The sequence below is a fragment of the Styela clava genome, chromosome 9 (genome assembly GCF_964204865.1).
Source record: "Styela clava chromosome 9, kaStyClav1.hap1.2, whole genome shotgun sequence".
NCBI classification, from domain to species: Eukaryota; Metazoa; Chordata; class Ascidiacea; order Stolidobranchia; family Styelidae; genus Styela; species Styela clava.
The window spans coordinates 5,252,751-5,273,699 of NC_135258.1; the positions used below are offsets into that span (position 1 = coordinate 5,252,751).

Consider the following 20,949-nt stretch of genomic DNA (forward strand, 5'->3'; position numbering starts at 1 on the left):
CGCAGTTTGGACCACCCTGATCTAAATTATGTTGACGCAGAGTAAGAGATTTTTTTTTATTAAAATATCTTCATTCCTTTATTTTTTTGTCGATCTGCGTTTACGGACGAATTCTATCACAATCAGATGAGTTCATTAGTTTTTTTTAATATCTATGGTTAATGGACTTTTCCCCGAGCATCGACTTCCTTGTTTACTTCGTGACATTGGCCAATCAGCAAAATGCAAGAGGTGACGTAACAATGCTCCCTTTTCGCATCCGCTCAGACACTTTTCTCACTCGCCAACTCGCAAAAGTACTCTTATAAATAGCCCCGACAATTTTGCAATGGTGAAGTATAGGAAGAGTTTTTCGGGGGTCAAAGGTCGGGGAAAGGTCCATGCTCCTTCTGCAAACAGAAATTGGCTTTTTGTCATTTTTTCTGGAGGGCAATCTAGGATTTAGATCGGCCAGACTGCAATATTGCTGCTAAGAGTATTATAGACTCCTGTTTTCCTTGCACGTTCACTGTCGGAGTTCAGAACTTTGATTGCTTACCCCGCATGTACGATATGCTCACTAACACGCTGTACTTTTATTTCAGTGTTTAAATAATTAATCTTTATTTTCTTGCACGCCAGTTTTTTAGTATTGCATGATGCCAGAATCTTCACTTTTATTTTTGACCTTCTGTTCCACCCTTAAAAACAAAATAAACTGAATGGCCATGGGTGGGTCTTAATTCTGCATTTGGTTTTCAATGTAGGGCAATCGAAAGCACTCATCATATATTTAACACAGATGGATAGATATGTGAAATTAGGCGAGTGCTAGAGTCAATATTGAACACGGGATGTATGCACAAGACCATATTAACCTAAAACACAAATGTGCGGCATGCACTCCTTTTGATAAGTATTGAAAATACAAAAATCTTAAAATTTACTGTCCATCCATCCTTATCATCAATAAACAGACATTTGTGCGAGAGAAGGCGATGGGTGGGTGTGGTAACAGGGTGGAGTATACAAAACTGTTTGTAGAAGGGTTTTGTAAGACAAAACAATACGCCAATAGGTGACTCAATACTGTATACTTTTAGAATGTTATCATGATGAATCAGAGAAGACGAAAAGATCGCATGTTTCCAAGGTCTTTGTATCTTTGGAATTTTGATATCTACCTTAGTGCGCGACTCCATGGCCATCCTGCTAATAACGACTGTGACGTTAAACGTGACTATGAAATATATGTATATTTGTAAATATTTGTCTCGTGATTGCGCAACTTTTACAAATCACTGTTTCGTCAATGTATGGAGTAATATTGTCATATTTGGACCGTAGACTGACTAAACCTGTGAGACCGATTTCTACATATGATTGGCGTCCAAACTGCAAACTCTTTCTTGTGAAGAAATGAAAAAAAATTGGTTCCCTAAAAAATTTTCAACGGTTAAATTCCGTTGACTGTGAACTTTCCCCCATTTATACTGTCATTATACCAATCACACAAAAAATAACTGTTTGCGTGATCGTATTGACCGGAATGCTTTATGTCTTGCGCAGGAGGCATTTACCGGGGCCTGATTTTACGCTATGACAGTGTTTCCCAACCCGAGTCCGCGGACTCATTTGCGTTTAAATGAGTCCTCAACGGGCAATGCTGTTTTAGAAAGTTATGTAGTAGACAGTAGAATATTTAAGGTCACTAACCTATTTAGTGTCGCGAAATTCATTGCGGGGCGTTTTTACCAGACTTAAGTACCAGTCAATTTACGATTTACCTTAGTATTCAAATAAAACATGAAAAGCAAGTTTATTCACATAAAAATTAATTAATCGAGCCAATAATTATCGATTAATGAGTAGGGCTGGGAAAAATACTCGAACATTAAACTATTGGAATACCTGGTACTACGTGACTTGGACATGGCACGTAAATCGCACTTCTCTGAATCAAACGATTGGATTGTACTTGCGGAATGCTGACAAATACACGAGTATACAGGAACCTTTTGCTTAACGTTAAAATTTGAGTTATTAAATTGTGTGTTATATGTGTGTTTATTTTTATCTATTTGTTTTCTGTAACTTCATTGCTCCAATTTTTGCACGATCTTTTTGTGCGCTAATGAGTTTCACATCTTTTGGTCAATCGATAAACTTCGAATCACCAATACAAATGACGAAAAAGTAACATTACAAAAATGTCTGAGCGGATATATTAATTTGGATATGAATTACCATTAAGAGAATTCTATCGCATTTTAACAGATACGCAGTAACAACATTTCAGAGGTTTTGTTTTGAAGCGAAAATAACATAGAAAAATAGAAACAGAAAAACGACATCGAATCCAGAAGTCAGCCATAAAGATATGGTTATTTTTTAATATTACGAAGGCAATAAGGACAATTAAAGCCGACACGAAAGTTAATCATCAGAATAAATTTATTTGAGAATTTTTAGCTGCAAATTCCATCCTATAATTTTCCTCGGCGAATCGTCGCCAGTGATCACGTAATTTTGAGGTGACCGTACATTTGAACCCATGCGTATATCCACGGGTTCAATCTATATGCGGGTGCTAAAACCCATGGGTTAGGGTTAGTATGGGTTTAACTATCCGTGAAACAAAAAAAATTCCATAGGTGCAATAGCATACAGGTGCAATTGTCATGGGTTCAAATGTACGTGGGTTCAAATGTAATGGAACCAATTTTGAGTTTGTCAGAGCAAGCAGTTGTTAAACACGCGAATCCGGGGAACACCAGATTTGCTTTGACGTATTTATTGTTTTCTTCAAATAACATATATAGTTCAAATCTTTGTTATTATTATCTGTTAGACTATTTTAAAGGTGCCGCTGCTCAATAACCTATATATATTAGTTTTTCGCGGTTTTCCTCGCCCTGAAACGCATTTTTCATATTTATTGTAATTTTTTGTATATTCAGTGTCTGTTCAGTATGGTGAAAACATAAATTACTGATTACAGTTTTAAATGACGGAGCACCCTCGCTATGGTTCCCATTGAAATTTGTAAATGTGAACAATGTCTTTTAATTTATTTTTCTTCTTTGCTCAGAGTTTGGTTACAAAAATACCGCACGTTAGGTCCGCAAAAATTACCAAAATCATGAATACTGAAATAGGTTAGGATAGGATTTACATATTTATCCCGGGGGAGAGGAAAGCCGATAAGACGGCTCAATCATATGGCGAACCACGGCCTCTCGTCCGGTTACCAGTCCAGGTCGGGTATGGGATTAGTTAGCCAGGTATTTGTTTTCGGAAGCATGAACTTGATGGTGGAGGAAGCCATAACCGACCAGCGGTTACGTGAACCACCCTACGGCGGCAGGGAGTCCAGCAATCCTCTCGCACATGATCATCCCTGCATGGGATTCGAACCTGCGATCCCACGAAGAACAAGAGAGCAATGCTCAAATATATGGACACGCAGAACAATTCCCCAAAAATCATATGCGGTGACCAACGACTAACATACCGGCGGTGACTTACCAGTACCTGTATCGGGGTACCGTGACGGTACAGGGACTGTCATAGATATTTTAGGTCCTGTGACAATTGAAACATCAGTTGAAATATCTCGTGATATGAGTCAATTATGTACCGTATTATCGGATCAGGTACCGAACCACAGTCAAACATTTCACATAAAAACGTTACTAAATAACATGCGTCAACTTAACACCAGCTGAATCGGGGTATAATTTTTGGTACAGTGACTGTCATAGCCGTTTAGGGCTGATGGACAATTCGACTACACGGACAACTCACCAGGCCTAGGGTGGTGTAGCCAGTCTGCGGACAATTTCATTCAAACCGCTATAAAACAAAAACCAATATATCTAACCCGTTAATTTTTTCACCGTGGGTGCATTGGCGGCATTTATTCTACACGCTAAACCTCGTATTAACTTTCTACGACAAAGGGTTAAAGCTATACAAATCCCCAAAGTACGGCACTCGAAAGACGTATTTGCGAACGACCAGTGTGCGACCACGGATTTCAAGCCTTGATCATCGTTTCTGCTGCGTCGAGACTATGGCATACGCAGCCATACAGCAATCAAACAGACAAAACACGGTGGTCGAAAATTGGTTGACAAAGATATTATCGGCGTATTAGGATAGGATTTACATATTTATCCCGGGGGAGAGAAGTAACTATCAAAGATGGTTAACACAGCTCTACCCACCTGCCAAGTTTCATCTTTTTATCTCTTATATTTGTATGGATTTTCAAGCTTTTGACAGCTACGAGTTAGTTCAGTGTCACCGCGCTGTGTTACGGTACCAGAACTACTCTATCTTTAGAAGTTCCTGTCTTGTGACAGCGTGAAAACATTGGGCTTCTAATTGCATTTCTGACCGTCATATATTTCAAGAACACGGTTATTTCGAACAAAACTCGTTAAATAATAAACAAAGCACCACATCACAGCAATCAAACAGACGAAAACACGGTGGCCGCAAATTGGTTGACAAAGATATTATCGACGTATCGGAAATGCACACCCCCTATTCCCCCTCCTTCAAATGTAGAAACGCGAAACTTTTAAATATGGGTAAAAGAAACACAACTCTACCCACCTGCCAAGTTTCATCTTTTTATTTCTCATATTTGTATGGATTTTCAAGCTTTTGACAGCTACGAGTTTGTTCAGTGTCACCGCGCTGTGTTACGGTACCAGAACTCCTCTATCTTTAGAAGGTCTTGTGACAGCGTGAATTGAAATTGCAAGATGGTCCGTTGGACACAAAATGGCGTCCGATATCCGCAGAACGTTTAGTGACGTCATAGCAAACAAAAACAAATCTTACAGAGCTAACAGAAATATTTGAAATAAATAAAAGTAATAGCCTTCTGGAGAAAAATTTCATCTTCAACCACTGAAAATTTCAAAGCAATTAGTCCAGTAATCAAAGAGAAAAGCGACTTTTTAAAAACGTGTCAAAGAACAAAAACAACAACAACATAATATTGAAACGATCGTTATGTCCACTACGTGTCCAATAATCAGAGATGCGGTGGCGAGCGTATTCCTAACGCTCAGCACGATGCGCCACACCGCCGAGCCTGCAATGACGCAACACGTACCGGTAACAGATGCAATTTCTGCACTCAGCCGCTCAGACACTCCTGTCGCTCAAGCAGATATTCAAGCATGGTTGCAAATATTGCCTCGTTTTTGTAGTTTTGAGTGATATTTGTCAGTTTTCAGTTGTTTCAAGAAAATAATAGTGAATTAATTAACTTAATTGTCATTGTGTCTTTCGCGGAGCTTTACTTTAGTTGCAGTGATCGAAATTGAATCTTGCAAATGCTGCGATGGACAAGGCTAAACTTAGCTATATCAGTACCTGCAAACGACACAAGGTTGATTAATTTTATAAAAAAATAATGGTTTCAAACATGTGAACCAGTTTAAAAGCGCCAACACACCAAAACACTCTCAGAATAAGCATAAAGTTTGCAATAGTAAGGTATAAGAGTGATTTTTTCCGTGGTCAATGGTCGGGGAAACGTCCACAGCGCTGGAGCGCTATTGGTCCTTGTCTTAGTTAGTATTAGTTTATTTCGACTCCATAATCAGCATAACAATACATTTGACAGATAAAAACAAATAAATAAAAACTGATTATGAAATCACGGGAGCAAACAAAACCTTAGATAAGGTTTATAACGTACAAAATATAAGATGGAAGGTTTCGCCAAGAGGAAGTGGTACGTAAGTGGTACGTGTTTACTCACCAAAAATTACTAAGTTATTTCACACACGCTCACATGCACCCACCAGCCACACACACACACAACCACTGAGAAGTTATTTAAGTAAGAATAAAACGCGATAAATTTAGGGTATAGTAAACAAAAAATAAATGAATAAATACTAGAAAAAAAAAATTTATTTTCCACACCATATTGATATATTTGAATTGGTTGCCATCGCCAAATTAATCGATCTTTTAATCGTTAATTTAAATATAAAAGGAAGATTCTATTGAAAACATATTGCCAAGCTGATTATAGTTGGAGTCAAATGCCAAGTTGCTCAACCAAAGTTGCCAGAATTGGGTGCATGAAGAGATGGGCGAAACCATTTCATTCCCCAAATTAGAGCCTATTATTGCCAAATTATAGTCCAGATTGTAATAAGTAATTAAAGTTACCGGTAACAGTAAAATTACTATAATTACCTAAGTAAAGTTGGATATGGAAATAAATTGGTTACAAAGGATGTAAGTGAGGTTTTTCATTCTTGGGTATTGATTTCAGACAAGGTAATAGGAATAAGGTTGTAATTTCACAGGATATCGGGGTCTTTGTTTGATTTTTTCCTTATAGAGATGGAGAGAAGTGCTTGGATTGCCTGGATAATGAATATAAGTGGTTTGACTTTATGAACACAAGAAAAGATTATAGATATACCAAGATCTCAGACCTTACATAGACCCTAATGATGAAAGATTAAATTGGCTTGAACACACCTTCACAGGAGAATTGAACATTTGGAAAAAAAGTTCAACAGGAGCAACACCACAAGAAAGAGCAAAACAATTTCTAAGTCACCAAACTTACCAAGGTCTTATTTCGACAACAGAAGCTAAGTGTGAAGCACCAGATCTAAATCAATATGCTCAGTTCGAAAACATAATAGTCACAAAGAAAAATATCAAAACTATCAAAGAATCCAATGTCAAGGGAATCATTTATTTTCTGTCTGGTTTCTGTCTAGTAACGCTTGGTCTTCAACAACCCTCTTTCACTCAAAGCAAACGAGCTTTCCAGTCACCCAAGCTCTTTCTGGGGGGAGCTGACTCTGATGACCTTATGGTCGTATCGCTCCCCCCAGTCTATACCGAATTAATCTTGTGTATATTGTATACATTTTTTCGTATACCATTGTTTTTTCTGGTTGACAAAACAATAAATCTCTCTCTCCCTCTCTCATTAGTTCAATCAATTCGGTCTGCGCAGTCGGAGAATCCCCTTTTAGCTTCAAAGCAGGCCAAGTGTTGATTTTTCCGCGCAGTTTGTCTCGCTCATCAATAGGGTTAAAATATCCGGATAGCGGTTTTCCGGATAACCGAGAGTTCTTTTGCTATCTGATATCCGGATATTATTGTGACGTTTAATCGAATAATATAGCAGTATGAATAATGCATATGCGCATTAGTGATTTTTATATTATTATTTTATATCTATATATTTTTATATATTTATATCTTGTGGCGACTGACATCTCCCAAAGCAAATAATACCAACTTTTATTCACACTACTCTGCCTGTATTTAGCCATCCGTAAAATGCTGGACGAACTTCACTATTGCATCACAAAATACGCATGACAAATGTGATTATTGCGTAATTGCGTTATTCGCTTTATAAAGTTAGATTGGTGCATGACCAAAACTGGAGGTGCAGTATAGGCAAGACTTAAGCAACTTAACGAATTCAATTGAAAAGCATTGAATGTGTGAGTGTGAATTTGTTGCTTTTTGGTCGGATGTGGCTTTTAGTTGTTGCGTGTATTGAAGGAACGCATTTCATGGTGGAATAAACCATTTTGAATTTAACAATACTTTGGATTCCTTGTAATCTTGACAGAACGCATGTTTTTAAATTTTTCTATTGCGCAAAATATCCAAATTTTATGGCCGATTTGAGCAATTTAAAATTTCTTTCCATAATAACTATACGGATAATCTTGTTATTTTAGTTTTAGATTTACTGTTGTTTTTAAAATTAATAATGTTAAAGGAAGTAAAACTAGTTCGTTAAGACTTGTCAGAATTATAAAACTTGTTTTCACTGGAGTACACCGAGGCAAGATTTGCCTGATATTTGGGAGGTAAACTTTTTAGAGGAGAAGGGTTATATACCTAAGAGCTATGAAATGAAGAATTAGTAGAATAAGCGTAATAAATTGCAAAAAAATGAAACTATATGGAGGGGAAAACCAGCTATGCGTAAAGGCAACTTCACCCATTATTAAATACCAATCATGTCTTAACAAGAAAGTTACAATTGATTACAAAATTAGAAGAAAGAATGGGCCCGCTAGTGTTTGGGACATGCCCTCTTGCATATGGAATTTGCTGACTGAATGATCAGGGTTGCACCTTGATAGCATTTTCAGCATGGTAGATCAGGGGTTCTTCCTCGCGGCTAGGGATGTAAGTTTTAGAATCGAAGCGATTCGAATCAACGTCAATTCGAATCGATTCTATTTAAAAAAATATTAATAATTTAAATAGCACGAGGCGATTGCACGACACAGTGACGTTGTCTCATAACTGACCAAAAGCTTATATTTTCGCTACGTTTACAGCGTTCCCAAGTCGTAAGTTATATTTCATATGGGTCACAGCTTTAGAGGAACCAATGGTTTCGTAAAATTTTATTTAGACTATTTAAAATGTTAAGAAGATTTGCAAATATGTCATATAAACGTGTCTTTGAATTACCTATGTAATGCCATCATAACAACAACATTATTCTTCGTTTTTGGTATTTTATCATAATTTATGCTATAGTTTTCCCAAATTTGATGAAATTAAACGATAATGTGATGTTATACTAAATAGAATCAGATTCGGAAATATTCGAATCGGAACTTATTGATTCGCAAATAAAATATTCGAATCTTACATCCCTACTCGCGCCCCTTGAACGCTTAAGAATAACTGCAATATTTTGTAAGTTTTTTTTTTTTTTCATATAAATCTAATACATTTTTCAAGTGAAAAGTGTCATATTCATACAGAGAGTGATAATTTACAGAAAGTTGATTTGTATAGATTGCAATATTAGTGAAATACAAAAAAGTAATATGTAAATACCATTTGAAATTTGAGAAAATTACAGAACTTAAGGTGGCTGTTTAATTACATGTCACAAACTACACCTATTTAAAAATATCCTTCAAGTATCAAAAACCAGAATAAAATCATGAAATATTCTCACTATTCCATATATGTGACGCACATGTGTTTTTTTTTTCATATTTATCACAATTATTATCAACAAAGTAATACAATCCTTATGGAAATGATCGGCCCGTCGGGCGGTCCTAAAATTCCGATGTCTCCGTTATTTCTTGACCGTTTCTTATAAACTTGGTATTGGTATTTTCACCGACATCTATCCACTGGCGCAGTTTTTATTTAAACTTCAGTTTTTATTTAAACTTCAGTTTTTATTTAAATCGGATGAATAGGGATGGGCAATGTAGAATAATTTACTATTCTAGAATAGTTAAATCGAATCCAGAATACCGAATCCTATTCTATTTTCATACTTATTCAAATAGTGGGAATTTCTACATTGCTGGATTTAGATGGTAAAAAATTACAAATGTATTACTCACTATAAATGTATTATCTGTTTGGAAATGTCCTGAACATTGGATTTCATTTGATACTAAACAGGCAGTTCCCAGGACAATAAAATTTAGGAATATTACAATATTTTTTGCCCTCAATTGTTCCAAATGTATGTAATCCCTAAATACTAATAAATACTGATATTCTAAATTGAGACACGCTTTACACACTTTAATAGTAAGTGGTTAAATACAAAATAGACATGAAACGGCGTTAAATCATTATTAATGTAAGTCTGCCGAGTATACTACAACATACCCGCTGAGAATTAATTAGATGCTGAACCAGCGTGTGGCCACTGCAACCTATGCGCCGTTGTAAAATATTAAATTTAACCACTATCAAATAAAATCAACCTTTTATTGGGTGAGAGCAAGACACGTAAAACCAAGTTCCGTAAACGCGATTTCGTACTTAGTTATTAGGTAATAACATCTGAAGACGAACTCATTTTCTATGATTATCGTTACATATCATTATCTACCAAGACTTGGCCCTACTCAAATTCAATACGTCACTATCTCCGCCAGATGCGGCAACTTTTTTCAAAATTCATCGGTGACTAAAATACTACAGAGTCCGATCAAACGTGCGTCTGTATTGAACGATAGAAATGTTATCATTAATCATTATCTACCCAGACTTAGCCCTACTCAAATTCAATACGTCACTATCTTCGCCAGATGCGGCAACTTTTTTCAAAATTTATCGGCAACTAAAATACTACAGACACTCGATCAAACGTGCGTCTATCTTGAACGATAGAAATGTTATCATTAATCATTATCTACCCAGACTTAGCCCTACCCAAATTCAATACGTCACTATCTTCGCCAGATGCGGCAACTTTTTTCATAATTTATCGGCGACTAAAATACTACAGACACTCGATCAAACGTGCGCCTATCTTGAACGATAGAAACGGACCGAAAAATATGTAATCTTTTGAGAGTGAAATTTAAATGTGACAGTAGTTCGCGTTTTGCGATATAACTTTGTATTTCGGAAAATGGTATAATAAAATTATTCGTAAATAATATTTGATCTAAATTAATGGCGAGGAATGTTATAACATTTAACGCCTGGCTTTCGGTTTACGTGCATCATTTTTTGAAAAAACTCGTAGGTCGCGAAAAATCATTTAATTTAAAATGAGGCAAGGCACGTCTGTAAACAATTAAAGATTGTTGCATTCAGATTATCGGGACATCTCCAGTAAGTCGGCACAAATAACGCTAGCTAGATAGCAAAGAAGGAAAACGCAAAAATGGTGCAATAACGAGTCCTCGCCGTGAGGTTATATTACGTCTTCTTGTCCTGAATATGCCGATTGAAATTACAGTGTTTGATGTTTACCGATTTACGGGTTCTTTGCGAGCAGAGGCAAGTTTAATTAAACGAGAGAGATTCCCACGCGAGAAAAACGCTCGTCTATTATTGATAAATTAGAAACCCGATATACAAAAATTGACGCTTGGCGCCGGAGAGGCGGAAACCGAATCCTGTTATCGGATCCCGATGGATTCGAATACTTTGGGAATTCTATATTGGTATTCTATATTTCTATTTCTACCCAGATAGCACAACTACGTTGGGCCAACGTTATAATCCGCCGGCAACCGTTGTACGCGGTTTTACAACCATTTACCATGGTAAGGCCATCATTGGCATTCAACGAAACACGCCATAGCGCGATGAAATTGGCGCGCGATTCGAATATAGCACATGAGGTCGCCATTCATTTTGGCGGTACTCGTAATCGATATGCTATTGCGAGGTTTTTGCCGTGGATTAGACAGTGAAATTGAACTTTTAATGCTTAGTATGAATGGCGAAAGTAGAGATAGTTGTAACCGTGTAAGTTAATCTCATGGTACCGGTACAATACCCTAAGTGCGTTGTCAGATCACGGTTCATAAGGGTGATACGGTACCGGTATTACATATATTACATATTTATCCCTGGACACCGTAGGTACCGGTAACGACAGAACGAGATGAGGTACGGTACCGGTACCGTACTTGGTTATTTGGCATTTTTTTGTTAAACTTTCTTAGGCTGCCATCTCTCATTTACCAGTTTTCGTTATCGAGTACCGGTAAAAGTTACATAATTATCCCTGGACACCGTAGGTACCGGTAACGACAGAACGAGATGAGGTACCGGTACGTTACCGTACTTGGTCTTTTGGCATTTTTTGTTAAATTTTCTGAGGTTGCCATCTCTTAATTACCAGTATTCGTTATTGAGTACCGGTATTGGTCCTTCATCCCTAGATATGATTTTTTATATTTACTTTATTTGTCTAAGTCCAAACATTTCCGCAGCCCAAATCCAACCCGTTGGACGACTTAATCCAGTAATCTGAATAGATGCACATTTGTGAACCTTCTGTCTGATGAATTTCAACAAATCTAAATACAGATCTCAATTGGCTGAAATCTAAAATATGTTTTAACAATTGCCACAATCAAACTGAAACTAAAATTTGATGTTTTTGGGTAAAGAATAGCTCAAGGATAATTGTTTTCCCTTTTTGTTTTTATAACACTTTAAATAAAATTTTGTTTCTAAAGTATAACTTTTTACGCCACACATGCGAGATGCGACATGGCCCGCCAGTCTAGGTGCGCAAAATTTTTGCACGTGGTCCGAGAACTTTGCCCAACCCTGCTCTAGTTCATATTTTCAGCTTTGTTGAGAAATAAATTACTGATTTCTGAATAATATCTATTTTGTTTTAAAATTCAATAGAATTATATTGGGTATATATTAATATGATTTATATTCAGTATATAGGCCTATGCTATGTAAGCTTACCCAACCAACCCTAATTAAGTGTTATTATATTTTAAAGTGAATTGGAAGGTAGACCGCTAGCAAAAAAGATTCGGGCGACTGGGCGAAGCCCATCTCTGTACAATGACTGCCAAATGTGCATGCAACTGTGCAATGCCCAGCGACTCTAAAAGCATGAAGTATTGTACGACAGATCCTTTACAAATATTTGGACATATTTTGTGTAATATCCATTTTTTTTCCGGTCATTCTAAATAATTATTACCGATTAGATATTCTGTCGAGTGTCAATATTACCATTGTAAGTTTAATGATATATACCATTTTTATAATACAGTAATAGGCCCTATGACAATGGACTGGAAAATTCACCTGCTTCAATTCCCTCTTTCACGCAATCATACACTGTGTCATTTCAAGCATCTCAGTGTTTCAATGCGGACAATGCCCAAAACAGGTGTTTTTGTTTTATAGTTTGATAGTAGCTCCTTGCATATGTGTGCCACAAAATATTGCACAATAGCTAGATATATCGGTTGAATAATTACCTAGTACAACATCATGTGGTTAATACCGTATTTTCCGACGAATAAGTCGCTTTTCTAGACCCAAATTTTTGGCCTGATTTTTTGGGGGGGGTCGCCTTATTAGGCGAGTATGATCATTTTCATTTTTTGTCGCCTTATTATTGAATCCGGACAATAAAATACCTTCGGCAATAGCATCCCCCACGTCCTCATCTGGTTAGTTTAAATAAATCGACATTCTCGTGCTGTGAATCTGGAATTTCAATGCTGTGATTATCATATTTGCATTATCATATATGGATTGAATATTTCGCTACAAGAAAAAGTCGTTATAGGCTATTTTAACCAATGCGCAAACGCGGCGACCGCTCGAAAGGCTTTGCATTGTAATTTAAGATTCCCGACGTTGATGCGATTTTACTACCCCGACTTATTAACCGGTTATATGCAAAAACCCATTTTTTCAGGCTTAAAAACAGGCCTCGTCTTATTCGCCGGGTAGACTTATTCGCCGGAAAATACGGTAATTAATATTAATGAAAAATTTATATTCTGGTAATTAGTATAGGCCATTCGTTCACGTTTATCATCTGAAAGACAATCATGTACTATACATTGGGTAACACTAACTTGATTTTCAGAGATCAAGCCATGCTTCAATCCAGTCCATGGCAAAATTGTTGGGACAGGCGGTAGAAACTCTTATGCTACAAGCTACGGCATCTGCAATTTCCCACTGATTATAGTGTGGACTCGGACATACCGGAATTGATGAAATTCATTGTCTGATTACATTTTGATCCAGAATACATTCAAGGATTGAAAAATGGCTCGTAAGTTGAATATTTTTATAGTCGATTACGGACACTTTACGGCGGTGGTTCCCAAACTTTTTTTTCCGCGACCCCAATTTTTGTAAAATCACAGACTACAGATACTTGCGACCCCACAACGAGAAAACATTAAAAATCAATTTATTCTATTCTGAATATTCTATTTAATCATTCTGATGAAAATCGACTGTAAGTTTGCGGGGCATTGGTGTAACGTGGTTGTACTTAACTGTTTAGTTCAGTGGTTCCCAACCTTTTTACCCAGCGGGCAAGCAAAATTAATTTAAAAGAGTTCGCTGACCGGTAACACATGCCATCGTATGAAGACCACGATGTAAAAATCTCTGAGCTTCAGAATATTTGTTTAGTTTTAGTACAATGTTAAAATATTGCAGATTACTCCATAATTAATTCGAAAGCTAAACAGAACATGAAAGTAAAATAGGTGAAAATACCTTTGCTGGGTCTCATCATATTGAGTGCCTTTTATTTTTTGTCGTTTTGTTTTTGACTGCATGAAGCGCTTCGAATTTATGTATGAAATACAATATGCCCCATATTTTCGCTTCGTGTTCAAGGAAGATTATTTAAATGTCTAAATACGATCTGATTGCAATATTAAAATTGTTCACTTTTATACGAATGCGATGTGGACAAAACACATATGTGTATATTTTTCAGAGTAGATACTCGCGATAATTAACATAGAGCTTTTGCAACGGATGGAAACCTTTTCATTAAATGTATTCTCATAATTGTGCTTATTTACTCATTCCAGATAGGATATTTGTCAAGTCTCGGAGGTTGCTCCAAGAAAGACTGGATTGGAGAATCATGAGCTCAATTATAACAAATTTACTCGCCCGCTCTTTCAACTGTGCAGGACGCGGTGGATAAGAAGGAGTGAGTGAGACGCCCTTAGTTTCTGCTATTGAAGGTATGTAATATGTTTATCATATTGTTCCACCATCTTTCTCTGCTCTACCCTCTTCTATTTTAAAAGTATAAGATTATTTTGACTCCAAATCAGCTTAAGATAATTCATAAGGGAAATGAACAAAAATTGATTAAATAGAATCTGACAATCTGGAGTGAAAACAAAACCTTATTAAGATTAAAGCGTAAAGAATATAAGGTTTTGCCAAAAAGATGCCTATCGTGTTCATGAATTAAATTAAGTTACACACACAACAACAACAACAGAGATATAATAAAATAAAAACAGGCTAGAAAATTTAGATAAGTTGGGTATATTAAACTAATAAACGGACTAGTAAACAAAATGTACTTGCCAGTTGCCACACCATTCATTTTTATCATTATGATTGTTAAATTGAATAATGATTTTGTAAACAACTGTGAACAGTAAAGAAATTGAATGTAGATTTTGTATACAAAAGTGAACAGTATAGAAAAATATTTATTAAGGAGATATCGCCAAGCTGATTATGGTTAGAGTCAAGTGCCAAATTGCCAATCCAATGTTGCCAGAGTTTGGTGCATAATGGCGAACAGTGGTTTTGGAACTTATTTGTATCATCGCAACAGCAAATGATGAAGTTACAACTAAATTTATTGTAAATCAATTAAACAAATAGACTAATCATGGTGCATGATGTTTCTAATAAGATAGATGAATTTCAACAAGGAATATTTCAAGACATTTTAGTCAGATAAAATCTCAAATCATCATTATTCCCTCCAACAAATATTCCCCTCAAAACGTTGTCTACGCCCCCCTTGCGGAATCAAGAATTTCTGTATTTCTCAATTATTATCGTCTTGTCAATGTAAGCTTCACTCACACATTTGCGACTGCAGAATCTTGGCTTAAGATTCCTACTCTGAAAATTTGTTGGGATGCAGTCATTCAGACTAGGCTTTGAACTCTGGTGCTGTAATTTGCTAATACTGCAATTTAACCCGGAATTTTTATATTTTTCAGCTCTGGATGATCTGGCAACGAACTCCGATTAATTTTATTACATGTATACATATTTGTAAAATAAGGACATTTTGTTATCTTTTGTATTTTATTATATAAATAATGTTAGATTAGTGGGGAATTTCTATATAGTATAGATCTATTCCCTGTCTGTACAACACATCGCCTAACTCGGCCCGACCATATGCCACGATTGTATTACAACGTGTCGCCTACGTAGGCCCGGCCATATTTCACGATTGTGTTACAACGTATCGCCTACGTTGGCCCGACCGTTTGCCACGGTTGCATTACAGCGAAAGGACCGACGTTGGCCCAGCGGCCAAATCTACGCTGGAACATGGTTGTTCGCCATTATTGGGCCGGTGGTTCGAACAACGTTCGGCCATGGTTGTTCCGACGTAGTTGTGCTATCTGGGTATTGGAATTCTATATTGCCCATCCCTACGGATGAACTTCAATTTTTTAGTACCATGAATATCCGCATTTGAGCAATACAAAAGTTAGTCTGACTTGTGAAATTGGAGCAGTACGCAAAGGGTCACAGTACTGTTAGCGCAAAGTGCACATTCAACGTTTATTTTAGCACAAGAAACGTTGCGTACTGGTAGATAATTTTAGCCTATTTTGTCACAGCTATTTCTAGACTAATTTTTCATTAATACTATTAAAACTACAACTCCTTAGGAGGCAAATGATGATTGACTTAATTGATTCAAACTTAAATTTCCGAAACACAACCAAAAACTAACGAATAGCATTCAAAGTCGCAAAAACGTATTGTTTACATTCACGAATGAAAATCAAACAATGAAACACTGACTAAAAGTTAATGAAAAAACAAACAAAATCCTCGCACAAAACTTTAATAATAACAATAAAAAAACAAAGATACAGTAAAGTCAACAAAGTCTTCTTTACACGTTGATATTTTAGTGTGAAGTTTGGCACTGCTTTTCGCTAAAAAGTTTATCTGCGATGTAGCAATGCGAAGGGTTCATCTTGCTCGCACAAGTGAGTGCTGCTTCCATTCTGTGAATCCTCTGAAATTTTTCTTTATAGTCGCATTTTCGGTAAAATTCTAGTAATGGCAAGTCCTCATTAAACCTCTCCTTTAAATCAGTTTCAATGCACTCCATTTGTAGGTTTTCAGGTAACTCATCTATCTTCTGAAAAAGGACAGGAAAACAGCTTGAAATACACGACAGTCTTTTCAAAGTCGGCAAATCTGAGTTTGAAATCTTCCTTTAATTCCGTTATTAGTTTTGTATATTTCCGACTGTTTTGAACTGGAAGACTCTGAAGAGTAGGGAAATGAACAAAGTAGTTGTTGTTTATTTGCGTTTCGCATAGTCGTTGACATGACCAAATACGGATTGATCGGTTGGCCTCTTTATTGCAGGCATGAATTTAATTCGTTTAGATGGGTAGTTATATCCACCATAAATGCAAAATCTTCTATCCATTTCTTGTTATTGAATTCAACAATACGAGTACCCTTGCTTTCCATAAAAGTTTGTATTGCACCCTCGAGTTCAAACACCCATTTCAGCACTTTGCCGCGGCATAACCATCGGACCTTGGTGTATGGAATGTCATCGAAGTCTGCATCAATGCTGTGCAGTAATTCTTGAAACTATCTGTGACGCAGCCCTTTGGAGGTAACCGTTTTAGTGACAACTGACATGACATTTGGCATTCTCAGTGACTTGGCACAAAGATTCTCTTGGTGTATTATGCATTGGAACTGCATAGTAGTGTCATTTCCGACTTTAATTGCTCCAATTTGGATAAAGTTTACTAGACCCTGCAGTCTCCCAAAAATTGATGGAGCACCATCAGTGGTGATTCCCAAAAGTTTCATTTCCGGAGATATAACATTGACAACCCGAACAATGCATTCCTTAACGAATTCTCCATCTGAGAATGGTTTCGATTGTTTTGCGATTATTTCTGCCACCAAGTGTCTCGCTTTCACAACTGACTCCTGATGCCTAAAAAGTTTCGAGAAAACATTTTGTTGTCCTTGAAGAACTTTTGTTAATTATCTTGTCTCTGTATTTATCATAATTCGATGAATGGCAGAAGGCGGAACTCTATCTCTACCTGACAGCGATATTGACCATTCACCTATACTCGGGATCCTGAATTGCTTGTTCCATGTCTGTTACCGTACATTCTTTAGGCGCCAAAGCAATCCAAAGTTGTCAACTCATCAATATTTTGCCTCATCGCCGTAACATCAAGGATTTCAGCATTGGCAATTATTGCTTATGTCCCCGGCATGTTTGATTATTTGGTTGGGGCTACATTTGAATAAAAGACCAGGTGATAAAATAGAAAAAGATTCTCAAAGTGGCCCGCGGGCCAAGAGTTGGACGGCCCTGCTCTAGATTCTAGAATTTATTCATGTCTTGCCATGTCACACACCATTTCATTCGGCACAAGTTTTTCCAACTGTTTATATCACACATCGACTTCCATTACATTTTTTTCATGGAACACTCTCCACATGTTTCTCTATCGTAATGTTTTTCTTATTATGAATTTTCATATGTCTATTCAAGTTCCAAGATCGTGAAAAACATTTGCCACATATCTCACATGAGTACTGCTTTTCACTTGCATGGATTCGCATGTGTGTGTTAAAATGACTTGATTGTGAAAAACATTTGCCACATATCTCACATGAGTATGGTTTATCACCTGCATGGATTCGTATGTGTCTGTTCAAATCATGTGATCGTAAAAAACATTTGCCACATATTTCGCAAGAATATGGCTTCTCTCCTGTATGAATTCTTCTATGCACATTCAGACTACTGGAACATGTGAAGCATTTACCACATATTTCACAGGAATAAGGATTATCACTTGAATGGATTCGCACATGTGTGCTCAAAAACCTTGATTGCGCAAAACATTTGCCACATATTTCACACGAACAAGGCTTATCACTTGTATGGATTTGCATGTGTTCGTTCAAATGGCCTGATTGTGAAAAACATTTGCCACATATCTCACAGGGGTAAGGTTTATCACCTGAATGGATTCGCATGTGTGTGTTTAAATAACTTGAGTCTGAAAAACATTTGCCACATATCTCACAGGAGTATGGTTTATCACCTGAATGGATTCGCATATGTCTATTCAAACTGCTAAATTGTAAAAAACATTTGCCACATATCTTACAAGAAAATGGCTTCTCTCCTGTATGAATTCGTACATGAGCATTCACAGCACTTTTGTCCACAAAACATTTGCCGCATATTTTACAGGAATATGGTTTTTCCCCTGTATGCCTTCGCATATGACTTTTCAGATTATCTGCTTTCAAAAAACTTTTCCCACATATCTCACAAGAGCATAGCCTTTTACCAGTATGCATTTCTTTGATATGCCGATCCATACTAACTGCTTGCAAGAAATGTCTGCCACATATTTTGCAGGGATATATCTTCTCTCCTGTATGACTTTGTATATGAATATTCAAATATTGCTGGACCGCGCAAAACCTTTTCCACATATCCTACAAGAATATGGTTTTTCTCCAGTATGAACTCTCGAATGCTTTTTCAAATTACTTGCTGTTTTAAAGTCTTTTCCACATATTTCGTTTGACAAATCAGACGGACATTGAGTTTAATTATGAGAGATTTAATTAGTCAACTATCCCAATCCAGTATGTAATGGGATATTTTGGACTAAATTCAAACAATCAATAAAATCTGGTAATGAAATATTATATATTCATGTGAATTAAGTCTGAATTCCGATAAGAGTATAGAAAGGAAATAATCTCTGGACTGAGATACCAACAAAATGAATAATAGTATACAAGCTTATTCTAATAACTTGTCTTGAGTTTCAGAAGAATAGACCTTATTCATTAAAAACCCATCCTACTCGCAATGGGGAATGTGATCACCAGAGCAGAAATTTGCATTTGCACATGCTGACGTGTCATTTAAACCAGTGGTTCCCAACCGCCGGTCCGTGGACCGGTACCGGTCCGTGAAGCTTTTTTGCCGGTCCGGGGAAAATTTCTTTAAATTTCTTTGTTTTTATTTCGTCTCAATCCCTTTACCGAAGACGAGGTTGCGTTGGTTTATTACGCAATTTCTCTTCCATCGTCATATTGCGACGTATTTCGCGACATCTTGGCGCCGAGTAATCACACTTTTCCCTTTTTTGACCCCGATTCATCGCGAATGCGCTCCGATCGCTTTACCGAAGACGAGTTTGGGTTGGTTTATTAAGCATTTTCTCTCCCGCCGTCATATTGCGACATCTAGGCGCCGAGTAATCACACTTTTTGCTTTTTTGGCTCCGATTCATCGCGAATGCACTCCATCAAATCTGGCAAAATTCAAATATCTAAGAATCGACACGCGTGCTTTTTCTATTCTGCGTCATATTCCTGATTATTATGACCATCTATATAAAACGTTATGCATATTTCCTTTGTTGAAACCGGAAAACACTCAGGAGCAGTATAATATTCCAGTAAGATATGAACTTGTTGCGACCCTGCAGGTGGTCACGAGACGCGCAAAAAAACATGGGCCGCAGTGATCTTTTCCAATATTTTAAGCAGACAAAGTATGATTTTGATCCTGGTGCTAACTTGCCAAGTCACCGACGACTTTGTCATTGTAATGTAAATTCATTTCGTTTTGAGGCGTCGATCAACTGCAGAGGGACTAGTATGATGAACCCGATGAAAAAGAAAAACCTTGATTAAAATTTGTGATTCTACTTTACAGTCCAGATTTAAGAAAGAATCACTGTCACAATTTTGAATATCTCTCGATGGCGAATACCCATCGCTAAGTAATCAAGCAATCAAACTGTTGTCCGCATTTTCAATCAGTTACTGCGTTATGCAAAAAACATTTCCATCACTAACTTCAATTAAAACGAAGAAAAGAATCGGATACATTATTTGGCATGTACATGTTTGTTATGTGAGATGTTTTATGCGTGCCTTTCTTACGCAGAATCGGTGCCCAGTACTGCATTTTATTACGAAAATAGATGGTATTACATTATGTTTCGCCCATTTCAATTTTTGGCCGGCAAGTTATTTGATAGTTTTTCTTCGTGTGAAATGTTTTTAGGTGTGCCTTTTTTGTCTAAAAGCATTATGAGTGCCCGACATTGCATTATATTATCTGTTCCGGTCATTTAAATTTTTTGCCGGTCCGCGAGTACATTTTATTTCATTTTACCGGTCCGCCAGGATAGAAAGGTTGGGAACCACTGATTTAAACTACCGGTACCGTACCAAGGCTGCAAGAGGTGAAAACTAAATTATTTAGTAAATACTGAAATAGGCCTACGAACAAAAATGTTGGCCATCTTGCCAATAGGCAGGACAAGTTGTACGGTACCGGTATACAAAAAAGATGAATTTCTCCAACCTATAATGGTACAATACCGGTCT

General features: G+C 36.8%; 1 protein-coding gene and 1 long non-coding RNA gene across 2 annotated transcripts; one reads left to right on the forward strand and one right to left on the reverse strand.

Annotated features, from left to right (window-relative positions):
* Positions 1 to 10,985: 10,985 nt before the first annotated feature.
* LOC144427155 (uncharacterized) lies at positions 10,986 to 15,637 on the forward strand. Its single transcript, XR_013477778.1, has 4 exons — positions 10,986 to 12,655; positions 13,367 to 13,558; positions 14,337 to 14,495; positions 15,504 to 15,637. It is a non-coding gene; the product is annotated as an uncharacterized LOC144427155 (long non-coding RNA).
* Positions 15,638 to 16,044: 407 nt separating this feature from the next.
* LOC120340232 (uncharacterized) lies at positions 16,045 to 19,258 on the reverse strand. Its single transcript, XM_078115889.1, has one exon. The coding sequence runs from the start codon at positions 19,027 to 19,029 to the stop codon at positions 17,998 to 18,000; it is 1,032 nt and encodes a 343-aa protein (XP_077972015.1). The 5' UTR covers positions 19,030 to 19,258; the 3' UTR covers positions 16,045 to 17,997.
* Positions 19,259 to 20,949: the final 1,691 nt, after the last annotated feature.